The sequence below is a fragment of the Podarcis filfolensis genome, assembly GCF_964270895.1.
Source record: "Podarcis filfolensis genome assembly, chromosome: 1".
Taxonomy (NCBI): domain Eukaryota; kingdom Metazoa; phylum Chordata; class Lepidosauria; order Squamata; family Lacertidae; genus Podarcis; species Podarcis filfolensis.
In genome coordinates, this window is record NC_139604.1 from 2413899 (window position 1) to 2436076 (window position 22178).

General features: G+C 42.2%; 1 protein-coding gene across 8 annotated transcripts in view; it reads right to left on the reverse strand.

Annotated features, from left to right (window-relative positions):
• The window catches only part of IKZF2 (IKAROS family zinc finger 2), a 99348-nt gene that overhangs the window by 38156 nt on the left and 39014 nt on the right, over positions 1-22178 (reverse strand). For 5 of the 8 annotated variants that reach the window (XM_083630608.1, XM_083630604.1, XM_083630605.1 and 2 more), the window contains exon 4: positions 7072-7341. The exons of 1 other annotated variant lie outside the window; for it this stretch is intronic. In XM_083630608.1, the coding sequence (XP_083486734.1) occupies positions 7072-7341 (270 nt within the window). The remainder of the gene's footprint in view (positions 1-7071; positions 7342-22178) is intronic. 2 more of the 8 variants (XM_083630609.1, XM_083630606.1) reach the window with 1 other exon arrangement.

Consider the following 22178-nt stretch of genomic DNA (forward strand, 5'->3'; position numbering starts at 1 on the left):
TCCCCCTTCTCACATACGTCATCTGCAGAATAGTCATTTAAAACTACCTTAATAGGGGGATTAATGAGCTTAACTGAGCAAGTGGATTAATGCTTTAATATTCTCAATCAGGTTTCCAACAGTCATACCCTGATAGTGCACATTTGCCTTCAAAGGGAAACCTTTATACCTGCCTAGAAGATCTGAACTGGGAAGCATCATGTTGTGCTGAGCAGACCAGGGAAATCTGAAGCGAGATTCATCTTGACCCTGAGGCCCTCTAAACCCTAAAACCCATATCAATGTGTGGGTGGGCGGGTGGTTGCTATCATTAGTGGGTGGGGAAGTAAAGACTGCATAGGCTCAGATTCATTTCCTTTTATAGCTGCCTCATATATTCCAAGGCTTGGTACTGGAATACCAACCTTGGTCTAAACCCTGGTTCACATCAAGCCCTGCTGACCAGGGAAGCCTAGCTATGTCACCTATACCAGGCCTTCAGATTTCCTGTGCTGATTTGTTTCATGCCCTGATCAGGCAATTTGTGCAGCACCCATCCTGAGTACTACCTTCCATATAAATAAAGGCCTTCTGAATCTAGTGAACTATTTGCCCTTGCTAAAATAATGATCCACCTGAAGTAGAGCAAGTGATGCACATAGCTTTGCATAAACTTTCATAGAATCGGTGTTAGAAATATAAGCTAGGTGCCAAATGACACCTTCCACCTAGGTTTCAGTCGTCACAACGGAATGTCATTGTGGGGGGTTGAGCTAGATGGCCCTTGGTGTCCTTTCCAATGCTACAATTCTATGATCCTCTGATCTCAACTACATTGCTTGTCTGCAGCTTGCTCTCACAACAATTTGCCCCAGTATGCAAGAAGGAGAAACACACACAGGGAAAATGGAAATGGCACTAACTATGAACTACGGCAGAAGTTTTTTAACTGTGATCGCCAAACTGGCGCCCAGAAATCTCTTCTATAAGCTCCACAACAAAAGCCTGATTCTCACCGATGAACAAAATCTGAGTCCAGGCTGTAGCATTTCAAGCTACAGCTGTGGCTCACACAGAGCTGAATGCTTGTTAACACACCCACCCAACACCCACACCCATAATGTAGAAAACTAGCATGTGAGGGAGAAGGGTCCAGACCAGTCTTCTTCAAACCCTAGCTTTCTGTGTGCAGAGACATGTTTTACATGAAACAGTATTCAGTCACATGAGTCCTCATCTGCATATGACACAGTCCATATGCACAGACCACCTCTGTGAGAACTAGGCCAAAGAGTACCTTAAGTATTCAGTGACAATATTACCTGATTACCTGGCTATTGCAATCATGAAAAATTCTATAAAGTAGGCTGTGCAATGCAAGTCTTTGAGTAATCAAGAAGTTAAGTTGAAAAGTGACAAATCTGATTTGGTACTCCTGTGAAACAAACTGTAGAACAGCAGTTTTACATGTTGTCTACAGTTTCACATCCTTCTGTAAATAAAACTTCTTTGATGAATGATGGTCCACAGAAAGCTTGCGTTTCATGATCAATGATTGTAAAGGCTACGTCAAAGCATTTTGGAAATGATAAATGGATTAAAAGCTCTTTGCTGGGAGTAGTAGTTTTAAAGGAGAAAAAGCAAGAAAAGGGGGAAGGAAAGGTCTTGCCAATTTTAGATAGGTTTTTGAGATCATGATATGCTATACAAGTTTTCGATTTTTCTTATAAGCCTTCTTGCGAATTACCATCCTGTGCATCAGTTTCTTAACAGAACAGCGTGTCTGTTTGTGGGGGAGGGGTGCTGATTTGTCTCACATATGGAGCACAAATCCACTGCACAGAGAATCTTAGGCCTCAGCCCAAATGACCCCTGATTTTTACAATCCCACTTGGGAAAAGATGGGAATGTTTCCAAAGCTCACAATCAGGAAATCAGTTTAGAATTTGTGAAACATTCATAAGTTACGGTCAAAACCCAGAAATAATATTTATAGCATCCTAAAGATTAAAATGTGTTGTGTTATAACCTTCCCTCGGCCACAACTTCATTATGCACAATTCAGGTGTTGCTCCTAGACAATAAGGCCAAATTAAGACCAATTTACAGATTCAAATGAATCAAAAAGGTAATCTTTTCAGAAATTACCATTATGGGTTGCACTGGAGGCTCAGGGTCACTGTGAGTTTGCATGTTCGGATCTCAAAACAACCAAAACAAACACAAACAAACAAACAACAACAACCCCATGCCACCTACAGAAAACAACAAGCTGAATCTTTCTTCCTAACATTTCAGTTCACTATTCAGAAAGAGGGATTTACCCCTATGGGACAGAATTCAAACATGCAATCTCCTCCTGGCCCCAACCTGTGGGCTGAACTAGTACAGTCCAGAAGAAGCATTATCACTTGATTTGGTTTATGGTATAAGGGGATCAAGGTATAAGATTGTTTTTTGTACCTACATATGAACCTAAAGCCCTATAAAAGGAAGAGCAAGGTGGAAGGTTCAAAAAGCTAACTAGGAGTGTACACGAGTCTTTTCAGGAGCATCCTTTCTCATAACTATTCCTCATCTTCATGAGTAGCTTTCATGAGAATGTAGTTTCAAGATCCAGTAGTGCAGCATCATAGTCATAAGGCTTGTCCCTGGCTCAGGGGATATTTCAGGCTCCTGCTCAACCTTAAGCTTTCGTTTTCTAATTTTTTTTTAAATCCAGGATTAAATAACTTCCTGTATGTTAGGCTATCTGCTTTTATGGCCTGTCTGTTCTGTAATTACTCTCTGCCCCTAGTGGCTCCCACCTCACAAAATCTCTGGCTAAGAGCCAGGAACAGCCACTTGTGTCCCCCTACAACAGGAGTAGGGAAGTTCTGGTCCTCCAGATATTGTTGGGCTTCAGCTCCCATCAATCCCAGCCAGCGTGGCCAGTGGCTGGAGATGATGTGAATGGCAGTCCTCTGGTATCTGGAGGGCCACTGGTTTAGTTCCTGCTTTAGTTCCCTCATCTACACAACCATCAAAGGCACAGCAGACCTGTCCTCTTTGCGTTTGCCCCTTCCCCCTGTGTACAGTAGGGTTAGAATTTACAGTCTGAAATTTAGCCTGTTCCCAAGGGCTCTAGATGGAGGACTGAAATCTTAGGCTGAAGGACCTGAATGAGGGTGAAGGGGTGTAAGCTGCATAGCTTGAGAGTTTCTGCTATTCATTACACACACATGGCCCTCACGCCTCCAGAACAAGACCCCAAACACATTCAGGTTTTTTCCGCCACCAGGAGCAATTATCTGCATCAACCCATCTGACCCCTCAGCAATTTTCATCCCCCAGATGCTCCAGGCACCACTCCTTCCCCTCCCATGCTCCATTCTCTGCCCCCCTGAATCTGAGCATCAGATGACTGGGAGCTTCAAACATCTACACAGCTCTGAGTCTGCTGGGCAATGCTTTTAGTGAGCTTCCTTTTTAAAAAGAATGAAATACTATGCTTGGATACGCACCAACATGTATCTATTTAGACCAACTATTTTGTAGGGTTTGGCAGCCAAGTTTTGTGGTATGGAACAGTTTCACAAAAGGCCAAGAAGTAATTCATGGTGCACATTAATATCATTCCCAAAAAGGCTAGCCAGCTAATTATACTTCCCAGTCACAATTACTGCTTACTTATCTGCTTACTCTGCGCCTCTTACATCACAAGAACTGTATCCAGCAGATGAGGTAGGGTATTTTTATTTATTTTTTAAATAAAGTTAAGCTGTTCCTCCCCTCCGCACCTTTCAGTTTTTATTCTCATGCTGTTTGATGCACCACAGGCTTACAGGGTTATCAGTATGTTTTTTGGTGCTTATTTGCAAGGAGATTTTAATGCATCAAAATAACATATCCAGTGTTTTAGAAGATTCAAAGCATTTGAATTATTTCAGGCCAGGTCAAAAGAGGTGGTAAAATGGGCTGTACCACTTCAAACTGTGGGGTGGGGTAAATACCATTTCTGAATGTTCCACTAGGTAGAATTACTCCCTACAAGTAAGAAATGGAGTAGACTGGGTAGAAACAATTGTACGTACTGGTTTTTAATTGTGCAGTGTTTTTTCTTATAGGGGTCGTTTTTTTAAGGGATCACAATTGCTTTTTGAAGTCGTACAAGTCTATTCTACCTCCTGACAACTCCATCCCCGCATTCTATATCATGCGTAGACTCTGCCTAAGTGATCCTTACAACTGTCCTATTAGAGGTAACAACATGATTATCCCACGTTGGAGATTCAGCTTTACCTTTTATAGGTACCATTTCTAAACATGTACCGGAAAACCTCCCCTGTCTCCCCCACAAAAAAGGAAACTTCCATATAATAAAATAGCTAAGCAACATCTGGGGTCAGCCAAAGTAGAGAACAAAGCTACACACAGAAAGAGAAGTCATTTCTATATGCTTGAGAACATCTGAATAGCCAATGCATCACTGCCTTTTTTCAGAGAGGGAACAAGCACTATTCCTCAATATAGGAACTCTAATGGCTCTAACAAAAGGACAGTGTCTTATGTAATCTCTTTCTCTTTCTTTTTTGGGTCACAATGCTATGGGGCGGAGGGTGGAGGTGGAGAGCCAACAACTCTGCAGTGCCTAAAGGGTAAAATGTCCAAATTGTCTCTCTATTTACTGCCACTGTAATAAATCAAATAACAATAATACCTGTGATTTACCTCCATGTTCAGTTCAGGGTCAGGTACTTTACACTCCCACTCTATGCATGCACACATACACACACACACACGCCCCTTAAAACATAGGAAATTGCCTTATACTGAGTCAGACCATTGGTAATTCTAGCCCAGCGTTACCTATTCTGAAAGGCAACAGCTCTCCACGCTCTCAGGCAGAGTTTTCCGCTAGCTCTGCTTCCTGAGATGTCAAGAACTGAATCTTTCTGCATGCAAAGTATGAGCCCTAATACTGAGAGGTATACTGAGAGGCACCAGTCGCACCCTAGTTGCACCTTGTTGAAGACAATGAGTTTTTAACAGGATTTTCCCAACTTGTTTTTTCTCATATCCCTCCTATTATCACCCCCAACCTTTTTCGTTTTTGTAATTGTTCTTCTTCCTTGCCTCCTGCTCCCCTTTGCTAATTATTTTTGAATCTGATATGTAGTCATGCCTCAGGCTATATCATGTAGATTTATGAACAGGTTTTTTTTTCAGATGCTGAGTGCTGCCAGGTCATATCACAAGTTAGGTGCCAAGGAGCTCACAGCAGTGCATATGCCACCCCACCAACACTCAAGAGCCTGGGAGCGGTTTTGTCTTCTAGCTACCCAGTTAGGGAGAGCCAGGCAGGAGCCCACTTTCCAAGACCCTCCTGCTTCTGTTTGGGTGCAGGACTTTGAACAATACGAAAGTTGTTGCTTCTTATTAAACAAGCAAACTATTTATTTTTAATGCATAAAAAAGGGAGGGGAGCCTCACAAGGATGTCATAATCAGCTATTTCTATTCAACATATCTGAACCACTTCTGCCCTACCTTAGAAATCAGTTTTTCCAGGTTTGGATTTACCGTTAGACAAATGCTATTGTGAAAGTCATACTGGGAATATGTCGACTTTGGGGGGCAGACTGAACACCCACACTATCCAACCTATGTTTTATACTGCAGTGCCCGCAGAGCTCAAAACGAAGGCTGCAGTTCTGAGCGCATCTACCAGTATGTAAATTCCACCAACACTAATAGAACACACTTCCATGGAAGTATGTTTTGGATTAAACCCAGTTACAAACTCTTGCTCAGCAGACACACCTAAACACAACTGAAACCCAGCAACCTGGTTGCTTTTATCAATAGCAGTGTGCATTTAGAAGGGGGCTCTCTTGGGAGTTCAACAGCCCTTGGTGATTCAGGAGTGGCATTTGCTGTGGCAGCCCCTAAGCTGTGGAATTCTTTCCCCAAAGAAGCACATCTGGCACCTTCATCATACAGCTTCCATATATGCTGAAGACACACCTCTTTACCCTGGCCTTTGACACCAGTGAGAGGTATTTCATGACCGACCTTATTCCTTAGGGCTCCACACTTAATAGTCTCATTATTCATTGCATTTTCTCCTTGCTTACTGCAGCAAATGTCTCGAGGTGACTTACAATTACAAAAGCATACATAATACAAAATTTTAAATACATCAGAAATATAAAATAATACTATTGACTTAAAGTGCTCATCATTCAATAAAACAAAAAGGACAGATCCTACCATACCCTACTAAAAGATGAACAGCAATCCTGGCTAGGCTACCCTAAATAAGAGCCAAGTGCCTGGGTGAACAGGAATGTCTTCGCTGGCCCCTAGAAGCTGATATTGATGGTGCCGGGCATGTTTATGTGATCTAGGAAGCAGGCATGGTCCTGCTACTTCCTTGGAAGTCTGGGGAGGGGGTGAGCTTACAAAAGGGTTTAGTCAAACAAAATGGGAAAAACAGCAGAGGCAAGCAGGTGCTCTCTGGCCAATGTACAATTTTCGTTTTTCTAGGCTTTTCACAAATATGAATTGTTGAGTCCAACATAATTTCAAGCCATCCACTGGGTTCTCCAGTGTATTCAGACACCTCCAAACATGGAAGCTAATAGTTGGTATCATGGCTGATAGCTACTGAAAGACCTAGCCACCATGAAGGCCAGTCACTTTGCCAGGTGAGAGATGTCCTGATTTTAGCAAAGACTCTTACTGACACTTTGGTGTGAGCTAAATGACTTGAGAAACAGGAGGTGAGGGCTTGGTAAAGCTACTGAAAAAAGGGAGGTCAACTTTTAAAGAGCTGGCTTAGGATATCCCTTCATAGTGAAGGACACTTGGCAGGGGAATTTTTTTCTCTCAAATGCATTCATTACCGTGAAGTAGGTAAGTCTAGAAATCTGTGCTATTAACGTTCTCCCCAATTAGTCAACAGACTGACATATTTTGAAAGGATTTTTGAATATATTCCTTACTGCACTTGATTATCATTGGTGAATCAAGAAATGCAAGAGAACAGATGTCAGGTAATATCAACATCAGATGCCAAAGGCAGTCATCACGTTTTCTTTCAGCTGCTTACCAGTGTGACTCCTTTTATGTACCATAAGCACATTGGGCCCAATGCAAACCATGCCACAGACGTCACATTTCAGTTTACCATTCGGAAGCCGGATTCCTCCCTCGCCTGACAGCTCCTGAATTTTTCTGTTCTCCACCATCTCGTGGTTCTCAGTAAGGGGCTCTTCCAAGCTGCTCCCTTCATTATGACCCCTGATCCCATCTTCCCGCCTCAGGGGCTTCCTGTCAGAATCCTCATCATCACTTTGCATTTCTAGCTTTATGGAATTTGCTGCGAATAAATAAATAGCACATTAAGAAAATTAACTTTTGTTTCATTAGCGACTGTAATAAAGAGCAACAATACTAATTTCAAAAAGGTTCACAGGACATCTTCCATTTCCTGCAACCTTCGTTTAACTTGAAAGTTTGCTGATCTGCTATAATGGCCTAACCAATCAGGAAACAGAAATACAAAGCAGCAAATGTGGAACACATTGTGTGCATAGTCATGTAAGCAAGTCAAGAACTGGCACAGCAGGCCCCCAAGAAGCAGTTGTTGCTATATAATATTAATACTCATTGTTAGCTATTATTATCCTGAGATGAAGGGCACAATGGAAATGTAATAAATATACAAATAAAAAAAGAATTTCAGCACCATCTGTGTACATATTGCGTTACAAAGAACAATGCTGATAAGTCTCGATCCCATAGCAGTCAAAGTTATGGTCAGCAAGATGTCATCAAGGCACGTCAAGGCTCTGGGCAATTCAGAATTACAAGACCCCTCTGCTCTAGTGTTTGAATTGGCCAACTAGACACAGGAGCTAGACAGGACCAGCAAGCACTCTCTCACCCAGATGCGTTCTACCACTCCATTGGTATCTCCTGCCCCAGTGCTGTGCTGCCTGGGACAGTAATTGTGTGAAGGCTCCCCTTGACCACATGGGAAGCTGCCTTATATGGGGCCAGATCACTAGCCCCAAAGTATCTACTCTGGCTAGCAGTGGCCAATGGATGACAGAGGCATGATTACAAGGTTTCAGACAGAAAAGCCATTCTGAACCTCTTTTAAGTGAACCTGCTGCACCCAAAGCACATGGTGGCCTCTCCCATAGGAAATATGTAGCATCACTCAAAGCTGAACTCTCTTCCAGTACTGGACTTGAACTATTAGAGAAGCCTCCCCAGCCCAACCCCAGCTGCCCCAATAAATAAAAACAAGATGCAGGTGTAGGAGAGGGGCTGCTTGACAAAGCCTTTTGCACTGAAAGTGTTTTTGCCTAAAAGTTAATTATTTATTTAACTAGCTAAGGAAAGATTACCTAACTAAGCAAAGAATTGTGTGCCTAGTGAGAACGCAAGCAAAGGCATATTTTTCTTGGGAACATACATTTGTATTTTGCTCCCAACGTTGTTCCCAAACTTTTTGTTATTTAAGAAATGAGGTTGGGGTGGGGGCATCTGACTCCTTAAATAACAAAAGGTTTGATTTTCAGAAGAGGAAGCCCTGCTGACAACAGACCTGACATGAAACGTGTATTAGCAGCAGCATCTTGACTTCACCTGTGATATTAAGCGCTCCCTTCTGAACCCTGGCGAGAATCCAGTTGGATCCGCTTGTAAAAACCAGCAAAACAAAAGATTGCCAGTTAGCTTTGAAGTACAGCCTTTCACACACGCAGACTGTTTGAACGCAGTGCATTGTAAGACTCCCACACGCTTGAGGAATAAAAACTGCCAGGTCTCATGCTCCACTGCAAATCACCTTGGTCACTAAGCAAAGTTGTGCACACAGTTTTAAAAATGTCCATCTTCCCCTTTCTCAGTCCTTACCATTGTCAGGAACCTGCCATTAGAGCTTGTTGCTGTGTGAAGATTTCCTCTCCATCTGGGACTAAGAGAAGAATTGCAGGTCTCCAAGGAGGGAAATGCTGCTACAGCAGGGATCTCCTCAGCTCTTGACAAGTAGCCCTGCTACTTAGGGAATTCCCTCTGCCTTAGCATTACTTCATACACACATAGGCACACACACAGAGAAAGAGAGAGAGACGAGGGTCTTATTTATTTGAGGTACAGCTACTAAGCACTTTGGGGATCATCTGGTGGTAATGGGGGAGGTTTTAGCATCTTCTGAATCACTGGGAAGTCACTGTGCTCAACTGTGGCTGGATCAAGACCAGAATTATAGTCATTACATTCAGGATACAATTCTATCAATGCTTACCTGGAAGTAAGCCCTATTGAACTCAATGGGATTTACTTCCTAAACATGTGAATTTTGTTGCACTCATTATTATCTGGTTGACCCTGTTTGGTTGAAGAAGAGGAAGAAGAAGAAGAAGAGGGGGAGGAGGAGGAGGAGGAGGAGGAGGTGTGAGACCGTGACTAATCCAAGGCCACACAACGGCCTGGTTCACACCTACTGGGACTGAGTGAACATGCAGGCTGAAGGAGAGGCGCTGCCAGTGGTCCTTTCTGCTGCCGCTTTGCTTGAGCAAAGCCACAGTTTGTCTTAGAGTGTTGTCCAAACCCAGACTGCATACACACCATGCATTTAAAGCATATGACTTCCCCCAAAGCATCCTAGGAACTGTAGTTAAGGGTGCTGAGAATGGTAACTTTGTGAGAGGTAACCACAGTTCCCAGGATTATTTGGGGAAGCAAAGTGCTTTAAATGCATAGTGTAAATGCAGCCCCAGCCCCACGCTTGTTTTTAGTGATGAGCGGTAACAAAGAACAAACCTTGGCTCAAGTCATAGTTCAGAGTTTGGCTTGGCTTGGCTTGGCTTGGGGCAGCAGCAAGAATGAGCAGGGGATAAGTGAAGGGGCTGGAAGTTTCTCGCCAGGGGCCCAGACCTTTCTTATCTGGAAGTTCTGGAAGCTATGGCCGGCCTTTTCCCGCCTGGTCTGGGGGGGCCCTTACTGACTCAAAACTACTAAAGCTGAGGCTGCTGAACAGACCCTTGGGCTGCTGTTATTGATACTTTTTGTATTTTTATATCTTATGATTTAGGTGGAAATGTTTCAGTTTTGTTGTGCACTTTTTGTTGTGTTTTATTTATCATTTATGACATTTTTTGTTATTATGTGAATCTTGTCATGAGCAAGCTTTTAACTATGGAAAGGCTGCAGACAAATAAAGTATGATGCTACATTTGTGCTGCCTCCCTCAACTCAATTTTGGGTTAGAGCGTTGTGTGAACAACCAGGGGAAACATTCATGATGCTAAACAGGGTAACCAAGGTCACGTTTTTAATTTTCATTCATCCCATAACAGAATTCAGGCACTTATTCAGAGAAGTGAGTGCTGCTCCTGAGTCTAATGTAAATGAAAAACAGAATTTACCAATAACATAAAAGTTCAGTCTAAAATTCAGGACAACTTGCTCTCACTGGCTGCACGTGGATGTTAAAAGCCACTACAAACATGACTGAACCTCATAACCATAGAACAGGCATAGGCGAACTCAGCCCTCCAGCTGTTTTGGGACTACAACTCCCATCATCCCTAGCTAACAGAACCGGTGGTCAGGGATGATGGGAGTTGTAGTCCCAAAACATCTGGAGGGCCGAGTTCGCCTATGCCTGGACATCCAGTCTGATCCCTTGCTAGAGGTAGAAAATCCAGGCTAGAGCATCCCTAACAGATAACAGTTGTCCAGCCTCTGCTTGTGGTACTTTGCAGAAACCCACAGTACAAATCTCATGAGGGAGGAGCTCTCAAACTCTCTACCCCTAGGACATCTGAACATTACTGAGGCCCACCAGTCGCAAATGGGTGATGTAGGGCAGCCGCAGAGCCAGTCACAAAATGGTGGCAGCTGGCAGCAGAGTGTGACATAACTGGTCCTTCTATGCATTTCTCTTCCCTCTTATCACCTTCCTTTCTATTCCTTGCCTAGCTATCTATTTATTTTAACAATAAATATTAACCTTTCATCTTACTTTCTAATTTCCTCCAACACCACCCTTGCTTCCACTCCCCCCAAAACTTATCTGTCTCCTGGCCACCTCTACTCAGGATGCAAGGGATTTCTGGTGCTGGCTTTCTTCCAGCCAAAATGCTATGGCAAGGCTAGCGGGTGGTGTGGGCAAGTGGAGGCTGCACTGAGGCCCACCTGACAGTGGCCCCCGCTTGGCAGCCATAGCATTTGGGTTGAGAAGCACTGCCATCAAGTAAAACAGCAATTATCCAATACTATCCATTGTGCTTGGTCCATCAGTTAGAAGTAGAACTGCCAATGGACTGAGCATCCTATCCGTAGCCACTCTTGCCAGCCCATAAGTATCTAACTATCAGTTGCATCAAAAAACAAAAACACTAAAGAGTTGTCTAAAATTACTAACACCTCGTGAGAAGAGAAGACTCCCTGGAAAAGATCCTGATGTTGGGAAAGATTGAGGACACAAGGAGAAGAGGATGACAGAGGACGAGATGGTTGGACAGTGTTCTCGAAGCTACCAGCATGAGTTTGACCAAACTGCGGGAGGCAGTGGAAGACAGGAGGGCCTGGCCCATAGGGTCATGAAGAGTCAGACACGATTAAACGACTCAACAACAACAACAACAACAAAATTACTAACAGGGAAATGATAGGGCTAGTCTTTCCAATATTTGGTTCGTGTTAAAGACTCCACTCTCAGACTCTTCTTGTGGTTTCCTCCATTTTCCTATTCAGTTATGTGCTTGCTGGCTCTTTAACAAATAACCTGTGATCTGGGGCCTGCAAAAGTGAGTAAACTCTGCCTTCTTTTGAAGAAAATTAATAATAGCAGTGAGAAAATCTGACTGTGTCATCCTATGGAAAAAACAAGGAACTTAATCCAGAGACTGGGAATGGCTGCAATGGGGAGATGGGGCCATCATTTTCTGGCTAATGAAATCATTGATGGAGACAAGCAAAGAGCCATACTTCTCGGTGTATGTGGCAGGAAAACATATTCCCCTTTGAGAAGTTTATTGCAGCCACAATAGCCAGGGGATAAAAGTTTGGCAGAGGTGCAAAAGTTCTTGTCTGAAAACTGTTGTCCAAAGCCAAGTACAATTGTGGAATGCTTCAAATTCCATAGCAGAAAGAGAACAGGCCTGATTTCAATAAACTCACTGAACACTGTTCTTTTGGGAATGTTCTGGAGGACATATTAAGAGGCAGATTTGTTTGTGGAGCTGGTAGTATTAAAACCCAGAACCAATTACTGACAGATAGGGATCTGATTTGAGACAAAGCTGTAAAGGTGGTAACTGCCAAGGAGATAGCTGTGGGGGGAAATGACAGGATTTACACCTAAACCAGGGGTGGCCAACTCCCAAGAGACTGCGATCTACTCACAGAATTAAAAACTGGCAGTGATCTACCCCCTTTTTTGAGGTTCAGGTCAAAGTTGTTGCATTTTTTCAGGGAGGAGGTAAAATGTTGAGCTTTTTTTAGGGGAGCCACAGTTGTTCAGCTTCTTTGGGGGAGCCAATGATCTACCAGTGATCTACCGCAGACGTCCAGTGATCTACTGGTAGATCACGATCTACCTGTTGGACATGCCTGACCTACCTCATACCCTCCAACATTTCTCCAATGAAAATAGGGATGTCTAATTTATTATTACTTATATAGAATATAGGGGACGCGGGTGGCGCTGTGGGTAAAACCTCAGTGCCTAGGACTTGTCGATCGTCGGCAGTTCAAATCCCCGCGATGGGGTGAGCTCCCGTCGTTCGGTCCCAGCTCCTGCCCACCTAGCAGTTCGAAAGCACCCCTAAGTGCAAGTAGATAAATAGGAACCGCTTTATAGCGGGACGGTAAACGGCATTTCCGTGTGCTGTGCTGGTGCTGGCTCGCCGGCTGCAGCTTCGTCACGCTGGCCACGTGACCCGGAAGTGTCTTTGGACGGCGCCGGCTCACGGCCTCTAGAGCGAGATGAGCACGCAACCCTAGAGTCGGACACGACTGGCCCGTACGGGCAGGGGTACCTTTACCTTTTTATATAGAATATAGAATCTATAGAATACAGAAACCCAAACGGAACTCATAGATAAATGCAAAGGCCACAACAGACATTTAGAGACCTAAGATGTATTTCATTATTGCCGTACTCCCATCATCCCTGACCACTGGCCATTCTAATTGGGCTAATGGGAACTATAGTAACACACAGGTTCCCCTTCCCAAAGCACAGCAGAATGGCTGAGCACTCTGAACCTAGTTAATTGGAACCATCCAAAAACACTTGCAGTCAGAAGATCCTCAAAATAAACAAGGAGTGGCATTATCTAGTGAGAGAATGAAATTAAGTCATATGAATACTGTAGTCTAAAGTTGGACTCTTTTGTTCTAACCCAATTTAGTGAGAACTTAAAATATAATCCTGTGTTTTCTCATTGCTACATTCTTCCCTATTAATTCACAACCTAAACTGTCTTTCCAGTAAGCAGCAGATCATCTTTTTCCCTTCTCAGTTCCACGTTTGTTCTTCAGTGAACGGACTATGATATGGAGCTTAGAAAAAGTGTGTAAACTCCACCTCTTTCAAAGCAAGGAATTTCACAATTAGACTTCTCCTGCCAAGCTCCAAATGATGCTCATCCCTGCCCCCAGAGCCAACAAACTAATCTCTATTCCAAATCCCAGTCTAAATGCAGATTGGAACAGGTCTAGTATTTAAATTTCATCCACAAACCCTCTAAGCTACTTCAGCACGCCCAATGCAATCACACTTCCTAAACATGAGATATTTGAAATCGGGCTCCGGTTGTTGAAATCAAACAGATTAGATGAAGTCTTTATTTAAAAATCAAGCATACATAGCCAACTCTTCAAGACCACTGACGTTTCTTTCTGTTGTGAAATGTTACATACAATCAGTAGGGAAAGCATGGTTGCTTCCTGAAGACATGGGCAGATTACAACGCATCTATACTTCCACTAAACAAATATTGAAGAAATATTGAGGTTCTTCCCTCAAGGACTATTAATACCATTACAAGTTGGCCAGGGTGGATGTAGTAGTGGGAAACAGGGACAACACTCCAAATCAGGCATCCCCAACCTTTGGCCCTCCAGGTGTTTTGGGCTACAGTTCCCATCATCCCTGACCACTGGTCCTGTTAGCTAGGGATCATGGCCAAAACATCTGGAGGGCTGCAGGTTGGGGATGCCTGCTCCAAATCAATGTAGTGGCAGCTGATTTTATTTTTAATTTAAAATAAAATCACACCACAACCTCTGTCAATTAAAAGGTAAAATGTTTGTTCAAGGAAACTGTTTTTTAATCCATTGACAACGTTAGCATGCCGTATTTTTCACTCTATAAGACGCACCCGACCATAAGACTCACCTAGTTTTTAGAGGAGGAAAACAAGAAACAAGAAAGCAACACAAAGCCTCTTGAGCGAAGAGGGAGGAGCGCTCTGGCTGTGCTCAAGAGGCTTTGCGTGGCTATCCCTCTTGCTCTTCTGGCTTTAGCAACAGCTGCGCAGCCTGCATTCGCTCCATAAGACGCACACATTTCCCTTTACTTTTTAGGAGGAAAAAAGTGTGTCTTATGGAGCGAAAAATATGGTAAATACAGTGGTACCTCATGTTACATACTTAATACATTCCGGAGGTCCGTTCGTAACCAGAAACCGTGCTTTTGCTAATGGCACTTCCTGCTGCCGCCGCGCCGCCAGAGCAAAACTTCCGCTCGCATCCTGGGGCAAAGATCGCAACAAGGGGCATCTGCTTCTGAGTTAGCGGAGCTTGTAACCCAAAGCATTCATAAGGGGTACGGTACGTAACACGAGATACCACTGTATAAAAAGTTAACACAATAATAAGCAAAACTAGCTGGAAAGTGCCTGGGTTTTTCTTCACAACAGTTGTTGCAGCTGCAGTCACAGAAAGTCATCTGCTGTTGTTATTTGTGGTGTTCCACCAACATATCCATCATGGTGAGGATATATCTGGCCTCCTGCAGAGCACTGAATCTGATAGGCTAGGATAGTCAATATGGTGCCCCCCAGAAGTTCTTGGACTCCAGCATGGCCAATGGTCATAGTCAAGCACCATCTGAACAACGCCATGTTGGATAGTCTTGATATAGGACTACACTTAAGCTTCCCAAACCGTGTGGGAATCTTGTCAATTTTTGACACTCATCTACTGGAGGTAGATAAAGGTCCCCACCCTAAGATTTCACTGAAGAGTAGAATTCCATTGTGTGCTGCCAGCACAACTAATCCTGCAAAAGTGTTCCTGAGGTGAATGTGTACCTACGGTAACACAGCCAGGGTAAATCAAAAAGGGTACTCAAAAGCCACAGTTTTCAAATCTGAGTCAGATCATTAAGATCATGCAGTTGAGTTGGGGGGGACACAAACACCTAATTCAGTACACACATATTTCTTTCCAGCGAAGGAGATCCACACGCATAAACACCCTTTCCCACCCAGTCACGTGTGTCACCTGACTAAACAGATGTGGGCAGATCTGATGCCCATCTAAGCCTTCTTCAGGGTGCACCTGAATTACAGTGCCTGCTATGCACACTGCCCTGTTTTCACCTGGATTGATAAAAGCATATTTAAATGCACATTTCCATTCTGGTGCAGCTAATTGTCTTGCCAAACATGTAAATAGAGTTGGATTGGGGCAATCAATTATGTGATCCAGCAGATTTTCCATGGCCCTTTTGCCTTTCTGTCCCTGTCTTTTGGGAAGTTAAATGTGACATTTACCATTTCTTTGTCAGCCTGTCCCCAGACTGGGGTTTAGCAGCAGGCCAAAAGTCAACCCATTTGCTCTTTACTGTATATTGTCACAATAACCCCCAGACAGGATCAAGCCATTTTGAACTTTGATTACTGTAACAGTAAGAGGCACAAAAAGTGTTCCAAGAGGGAGAGTGTGAAGGGAAGCAGATACAGGGATCAGCAGCAGAATACGGAAACGTAGAGTAGCAACATTTCGAGAGCAGTTGTTGCAGTAAGAGTTGCACAACATTAAGTGGGTTGTTACACATTTCACACTCATCTTACAAAATCTTCAGATGAAAACCTTACAGTTTTCTGTTTTCTCCTGCTTTTGAGCCAAGACCACTTCAGATGGCTGGACTAGGCCTTACATGCACCAGCTATCACACATTGAAAATATGGAAATAAATTGTCATTTTATTTTATTTATTTATGCCCGTAACTTTCAGGCTTCCTTGCTATGGCAGTTTTCTGTCTGTAGTAACAGATGGCAATGCAAAAAATATAAAATAGTTCAGAATGCAAACTTTTCTTCAGTTCCATGTGTGTCATAGTCCTTAGCATAAATAAATGGCATTGTGGTATCTCATTAAATCTATACATCTGTGTAGCAACTTGCAATTTCTCGATATTTTCTGACATAATGTTCAAACCAACAGCTTTTGCTCACATGTTTCTTTTCTCACAATGGCATCTTTAAGCCACAAGAAAGGCAAACAAAAGCAAAGCCATACCGTAAATATTTCTGAATTGCTCATACAGAGTATTTGTCATTCATCTTCTCGGCTTTTCTTTAAAGATAATATGCCTAGCTGCAATTATGTCTTCACTAATCCAAATGTTTAGCTGAAGAAATCTTTACTTAAAAACAACAACACCAAACCAACCAACACACGCACAAACACACTTATGTACATAACATCCAGAACAAAATTCTAAAGCTGTTCTGCCTTATTGGCAGCCCTTAAAATAATTCAGAGTTTCCACATTTCAGACAAATCAACTGCTTTTGGAATATTTTTTGTGGAAATGTAGCATGCAAATAAAGGGATGGTGAGGACTTTCAATATTATCTCCACAATTAAAAAAAGTAAAGCAACTCAGAGTACGATCCAACCCAAACTTTTAAATTCAATGGAAGAGATAAATTCAGTCAGGGTTGTGGCATGGTCACACAAGGCACTCAGGCACAGGCCTGCAAAACAAATTACAAACTTGCAGCAGGAGAATAAAAGAGCCCTCGTCTCCCTCCAGCACATGGAATGAGCTGAATATTTCTTTGGATCGTGGCCACAGCAAGCCATTTCATGACTCTTGCACAACATGAAAATCAACCCAAAGTGACTCAGCAATATGACCTACTAACCCCCCAAGATATCTTGTTATCATCAGAAAGTACAGGATAGGTGCTCCAGGGCCTACCATTAGTACAAGAAATTCCAAATATGGGATCATATGAGAGATAAGACTCATCTTACTTCCTGCTGAATGAAAGTCTATTCTACACCATTTGCTTTACTGAACTGGAACCTTTCCATAAATGTGTGTCATATGGGATGTAATCTGCTGTCATTGAGAACAGGGTCATTAGAGTAGGAAAACCCCAAATGGAAATAGACAGCCTTGAGAAGGCAAAGTTCCACAAGGAGCAGTTTATAAAAGATGTGATTCTTATGCATTTCATTTCCCTTTTTGCTTAATTTTCAGATTAACATAGCAAACTGCCTTCCTTCTAGCACTTTCTTCAGTCTTCAGGGACGTTGGTTTGTTTGCATTTCGTACCTCATACCCAAGACTCAACACCCACAACAATTTAGAAACTAAGTAAATACTCCTCCAAAACACCAGAATAAAAAAGCTCCGTGAAATGAGAGTGTGCAGGAGAAGCGTGGTTTGTTAGCAGAGCAAGAGATGAGCCAGAGATGAGGCAGTCTAGACAACCGTTGCAGGTTGCAGCCAGTCCTTGGCAAAATGTCTATGACTCACTGAGTCTTGATCAGCCCCAAAGAGTTAACATAGGGCTTGTGGACTACTCATCTTAAAGCTCTGGTGATCAACTATCCTATAAGAGCCTGGGCTGGCATGCAACTGTTTTACTCAGAGTACACCCACTGAAATTAATGAACCTGAGCACATTAGAGCCATTAATTTCAGCAGGTCTGCTCTGAGGAAAACTTAGTTGAATACCACTTCTCAACTGTGGGGTGTTGTTACCTTTACAATGTATGAGATTCAAAATAAGGTCTTGAATGCTATGTGAACACAAGCATAACTGGTCAACATATTTCTCTTCTATTTTTTATATTCTATTTTACACTCCTTACACTCCTTACTGAAAAGTAAGCCCTACTGAGTTCAAAAGGACTTACTGTCAGGTAAGTGTGCACATAGCATTGCATCCTAGATTGATTCATATATATTTATACTAGCAAAAAAATAAAAAAATAGTGGAGCGCTGAAGAGATGTCTCAGGCAAGAGAATTTGTGGGAGAGATATATGGCATTACTTACTGTTTTACCAGAAATATGTATAAATTATTCTGCCGGACCAGGGAATGATACTATAAAAGCACTGCAGAAGCTGCATGTACTGAGAGAGAGAGCAGAGCCAAGTCCTTTTTCTTGGCATTAATTGATTGAGCTAAAATCAGAAGAGGACAGTATTCCACCCAGGGGTGGGGCGGGGCAGGGGGACTTGTCTGGGATGCAAGCATTACATTACATTTCTTTGCATGAGACTGGAAAGAAATTGAAAGCGCTTGGGTATCATAGCATTTTATCAAGATTATTCTTGTATGCAGCATTTTCTAGGTACACATTTCAAAATTTAAATTTCTGAAATTTGACCTCTAAAAATATTTCAGATATGTACTAGTGTGAAAACATGGAACAATTATTCTGTTTTATTAATTCAGTTTATGCAATCTATGGGTCAATGGTTCAACTGTTTTTTGAATGTTAAAGTGTGTTGAGAAAGGCGGTTCTCAAGGTAAAATAAGTCTTGACTGAACGTTCCCTGCTGCACTTGTAACATTTGGGCAGAATGGCGGGGGGGGGGGGAATGAAGACAATTACACTAAGGGATAAGATTCCTTTCTTTCATTCTCTTTCTGAGTGACTAATTCCCTGAGTGGAGGACTGTTGAAAGATATGACATCCCAAACAAATCATTCATATTAACATTTCTACATTCCCAACATTTGCATTTTCGCAAAATAAATAAAGAGCTGCCATGAGGGCACAAGAAAAGACATAGCTAATTAAAGTGTTAGTAAAGCTGTGCAGAAGGATGTGGCGAAAGGGCAGAAGGGTGTGACACGTCACTTGCACTTGAATGCTGGAACTTTTAGCCAACAGTTCTCTCTCTCTCTCTCTCTCTCTCTCTCTCTCACACACACACACACACACACACATATATAAAATGCAATTCCGTTACCATTAGCAATAAAAACTTGTTTCATTATAAACAAAACCAACAGATTCTTAAGTGCTCACATTCTATGCCAAAAAAATACTGGATTGTTGGCAATGGGTATATTTGCATGCAAAGTATCACAAGCGTTGAATGGACCATGAGATCATCCAGTAGGGTCCTTGGCACCTAATTGGCAACACACATAAATTCCTTCAGGGGTGAGTTTGTCGTTCTCCTCTCCTTTGACTTTGCTGCTCTTCTCTGGTACCACTATTCATTCTTTCTTTCTTTCTTTCTTTCTTTCTTTCTTTCTTTCTTTCTTTCTTTGATTTCACACATTCAGCACTTTTATGAAAGGAAATGGGGTCACATTATCTCACCATAATCAAATGAACCAAGATCAAGAAATTCCCCTAACTTAACGTCTTCAACAGGAAACTACTTTTCTATTAATCTGTAATATGAAGTTCAGTTAGATCACTGGTTCAGTCTATTCTGGAAGCAATCATTTAATCTTAGGCTTTTCCCCAGCCCTGCTAGGAAGCCCTACCAAAAACCTGTCTTTGAACTGAAGATGCCAGGGACCAAACCAGGGTCCTTCTGTGGGTGCTGCTGTGGCACTGAGCTACTAACCCCTCCAAATATGGTGCATCTGTTTCAGCCTACTTAAAATAACATAGAAATGGAATAATGCCCAAATTCTATTACATTCTTTTCTAATCTCATTGCCCTTGGCAGATCAGAATTTGGTCTAGCAGATGAAAGGGTTATTTTTCAGGAATGTAGTCATTTAGGAGCTGATACCAGGAAAAATGTCACTAGAAAACAGAATACTCAATTGCCTGAGGTGGTGTGCAAATAATTTCTTTGAATTTCTTTGACATTTTCCTGGTTGAAACCAGTTTGCCTGGGGATGGGCTGGTTGAACTGCTGCTCACTCCTGCTTTCCCAGCTTTCCAGATGCTGGTATGATTTTCTTTTAACTCCCTGCTGCAACTGGGATTAACCAGCAAAATCCAGGCAACACACAGAAACTCCCCCCGCCTTGTTCCCTATAATCAGCACAGCAAGAGGAACAAAGGACCTCTTGTTTTCAAATGATACCAGAATTCCATGACTCCCAGTATGTTTCTAAAAAAAACCAACACCCCATGGGAGCAGTCCAAAAGAGCAGCAGATACTTTTTTCAAGATTCTATCCTAACTAATTTCTGCACTAAAAAAGTGCAAATTCCTTCATTAGAAAATCTAGATCTTATAAAATGAAATTATCTGAGACAGATAAAATTTTATGAATCTTCTGATAAAAATGTGTGGGTTTTTTAAAAAAAACAACCTCAAACACAAACGAAATAGAGACTTTTGGAATAAGGCTAAGTCACTTGAGACGTTCATTCAAAAGTCTACTTAATATTTGGTTTTAAGCAAATAGTCCAGCGGTAGGTTTTTTGTCTTTGTTGTTTTTGTTTCCCCCTGAAAAGGGCTAAGAAACAAGTTTTTAAAGAAACAAAAGCAAACCCTGGAGGCTTGGTGGGGTGGGCATGTGTTGGAATTGCACAGGAGCTTCCCAAGTTTGGATTCTATATTGCGTTATAGACAATATACTCCTTCCTAGTCCCGGTCTTCTATTTCTTCTAAAACTGGGACTCAAGTAGTCTAAACAAATAAATGTAAAGCTTTCTTGATTTATTTTATCCTATTTTTAGTGCTGAGGCCATCAGAGGGAGAGGACGTGGCCGTCAGGCCAACTCCACTGCGTGTGGAGACAGCTCCAGCGAAGAGGACCCTGCTTCTCTCTAGCTACCACCTGCCATCACTGGGGAAGACAAGGCAGCAACTCTTCCACCACTGCACTTCGATCCAGCTCCACGAGCTCCAATTCCTTTTGCTCCACCAAGATGAACACTGTGGCAGCTCATGTGGAGTCTGATATGCGGCTGGTTGGGGGGCTGCGAATTTCACAAGTTGTGCAGGCCTGTTCAGTACAATATGGAAAACACTCACCCCCCTTCTGCTTTGGTTAATGGCCTCAGGCATTATTTAAGTTTTAATTATAACTGTAGTTCTTGAGAGGCATTTGCCAACATTGAGGTTTTGCCCCCGCAGCAAGGCATGCATTCCTATCCTAAATTATTGACACTGAAATGACACCAAGAGTTCGGGATTATGAGCAGTGTGATAGGCAACAATAAGAAAATACACATAATGATCATGATCACCAGAACCATATGCACCAGATGGGTACAAGCCCATGAGATTTTACTAGTTGCAGCAGCTCTCAGATCAAAGCCACTTCTTATACTCAAGAGAATATAGCTTACTTGCAAAAGCAGGAGCAAAAACCTGTGTGTGTGTGTGTGTGTGTGTGTGTGTGTGAGAGAGAGAGAGAGAGAGAGAGAGAGAGAGAGAGAGAGAGAGAGAGAGAGAGAGAGAGAGAGATGTATTACTGGCTCCTTTGGATCAGAAACAGTAATCTCAACTGCTCAATATTGCAATTTAATAAAATAATAGATAATACGAAGGAATAAGTCCTATGATCAGAAACACTAGATGGTTTTATCACTATGGTATCAGAAAACAACATTTTCCACTTAGGGAAAAATTGACCACAGTGCATTATTTTACTTTATTGTCAAGACTGAAACACAAAAGCAACATTATGTTTCCAGATCCTGCATGTTTAAAGATGTACCAAGGCAGAAAACCACAATCACGAGTCACTGCTAAATATCTTGTTGTGTTTCTTATGAACACGTTACAGCTATTATTATTATTATTATTATTATTATTATTATTATTATTATTATTATTTTAAAGTACATTGATATAAATCAAAATAATCAATACTATCTACAATGGGAGGGGAGAAGGTATGCAGAAATGGCAATACTGGTCTTTTAAAAGGAGCACAGAATTATAGAACTGTAGGTTTGGAATGGAGCCCAAAGGTCTTTTAGTCCAAACCTTTGCAATGACTCTGGTG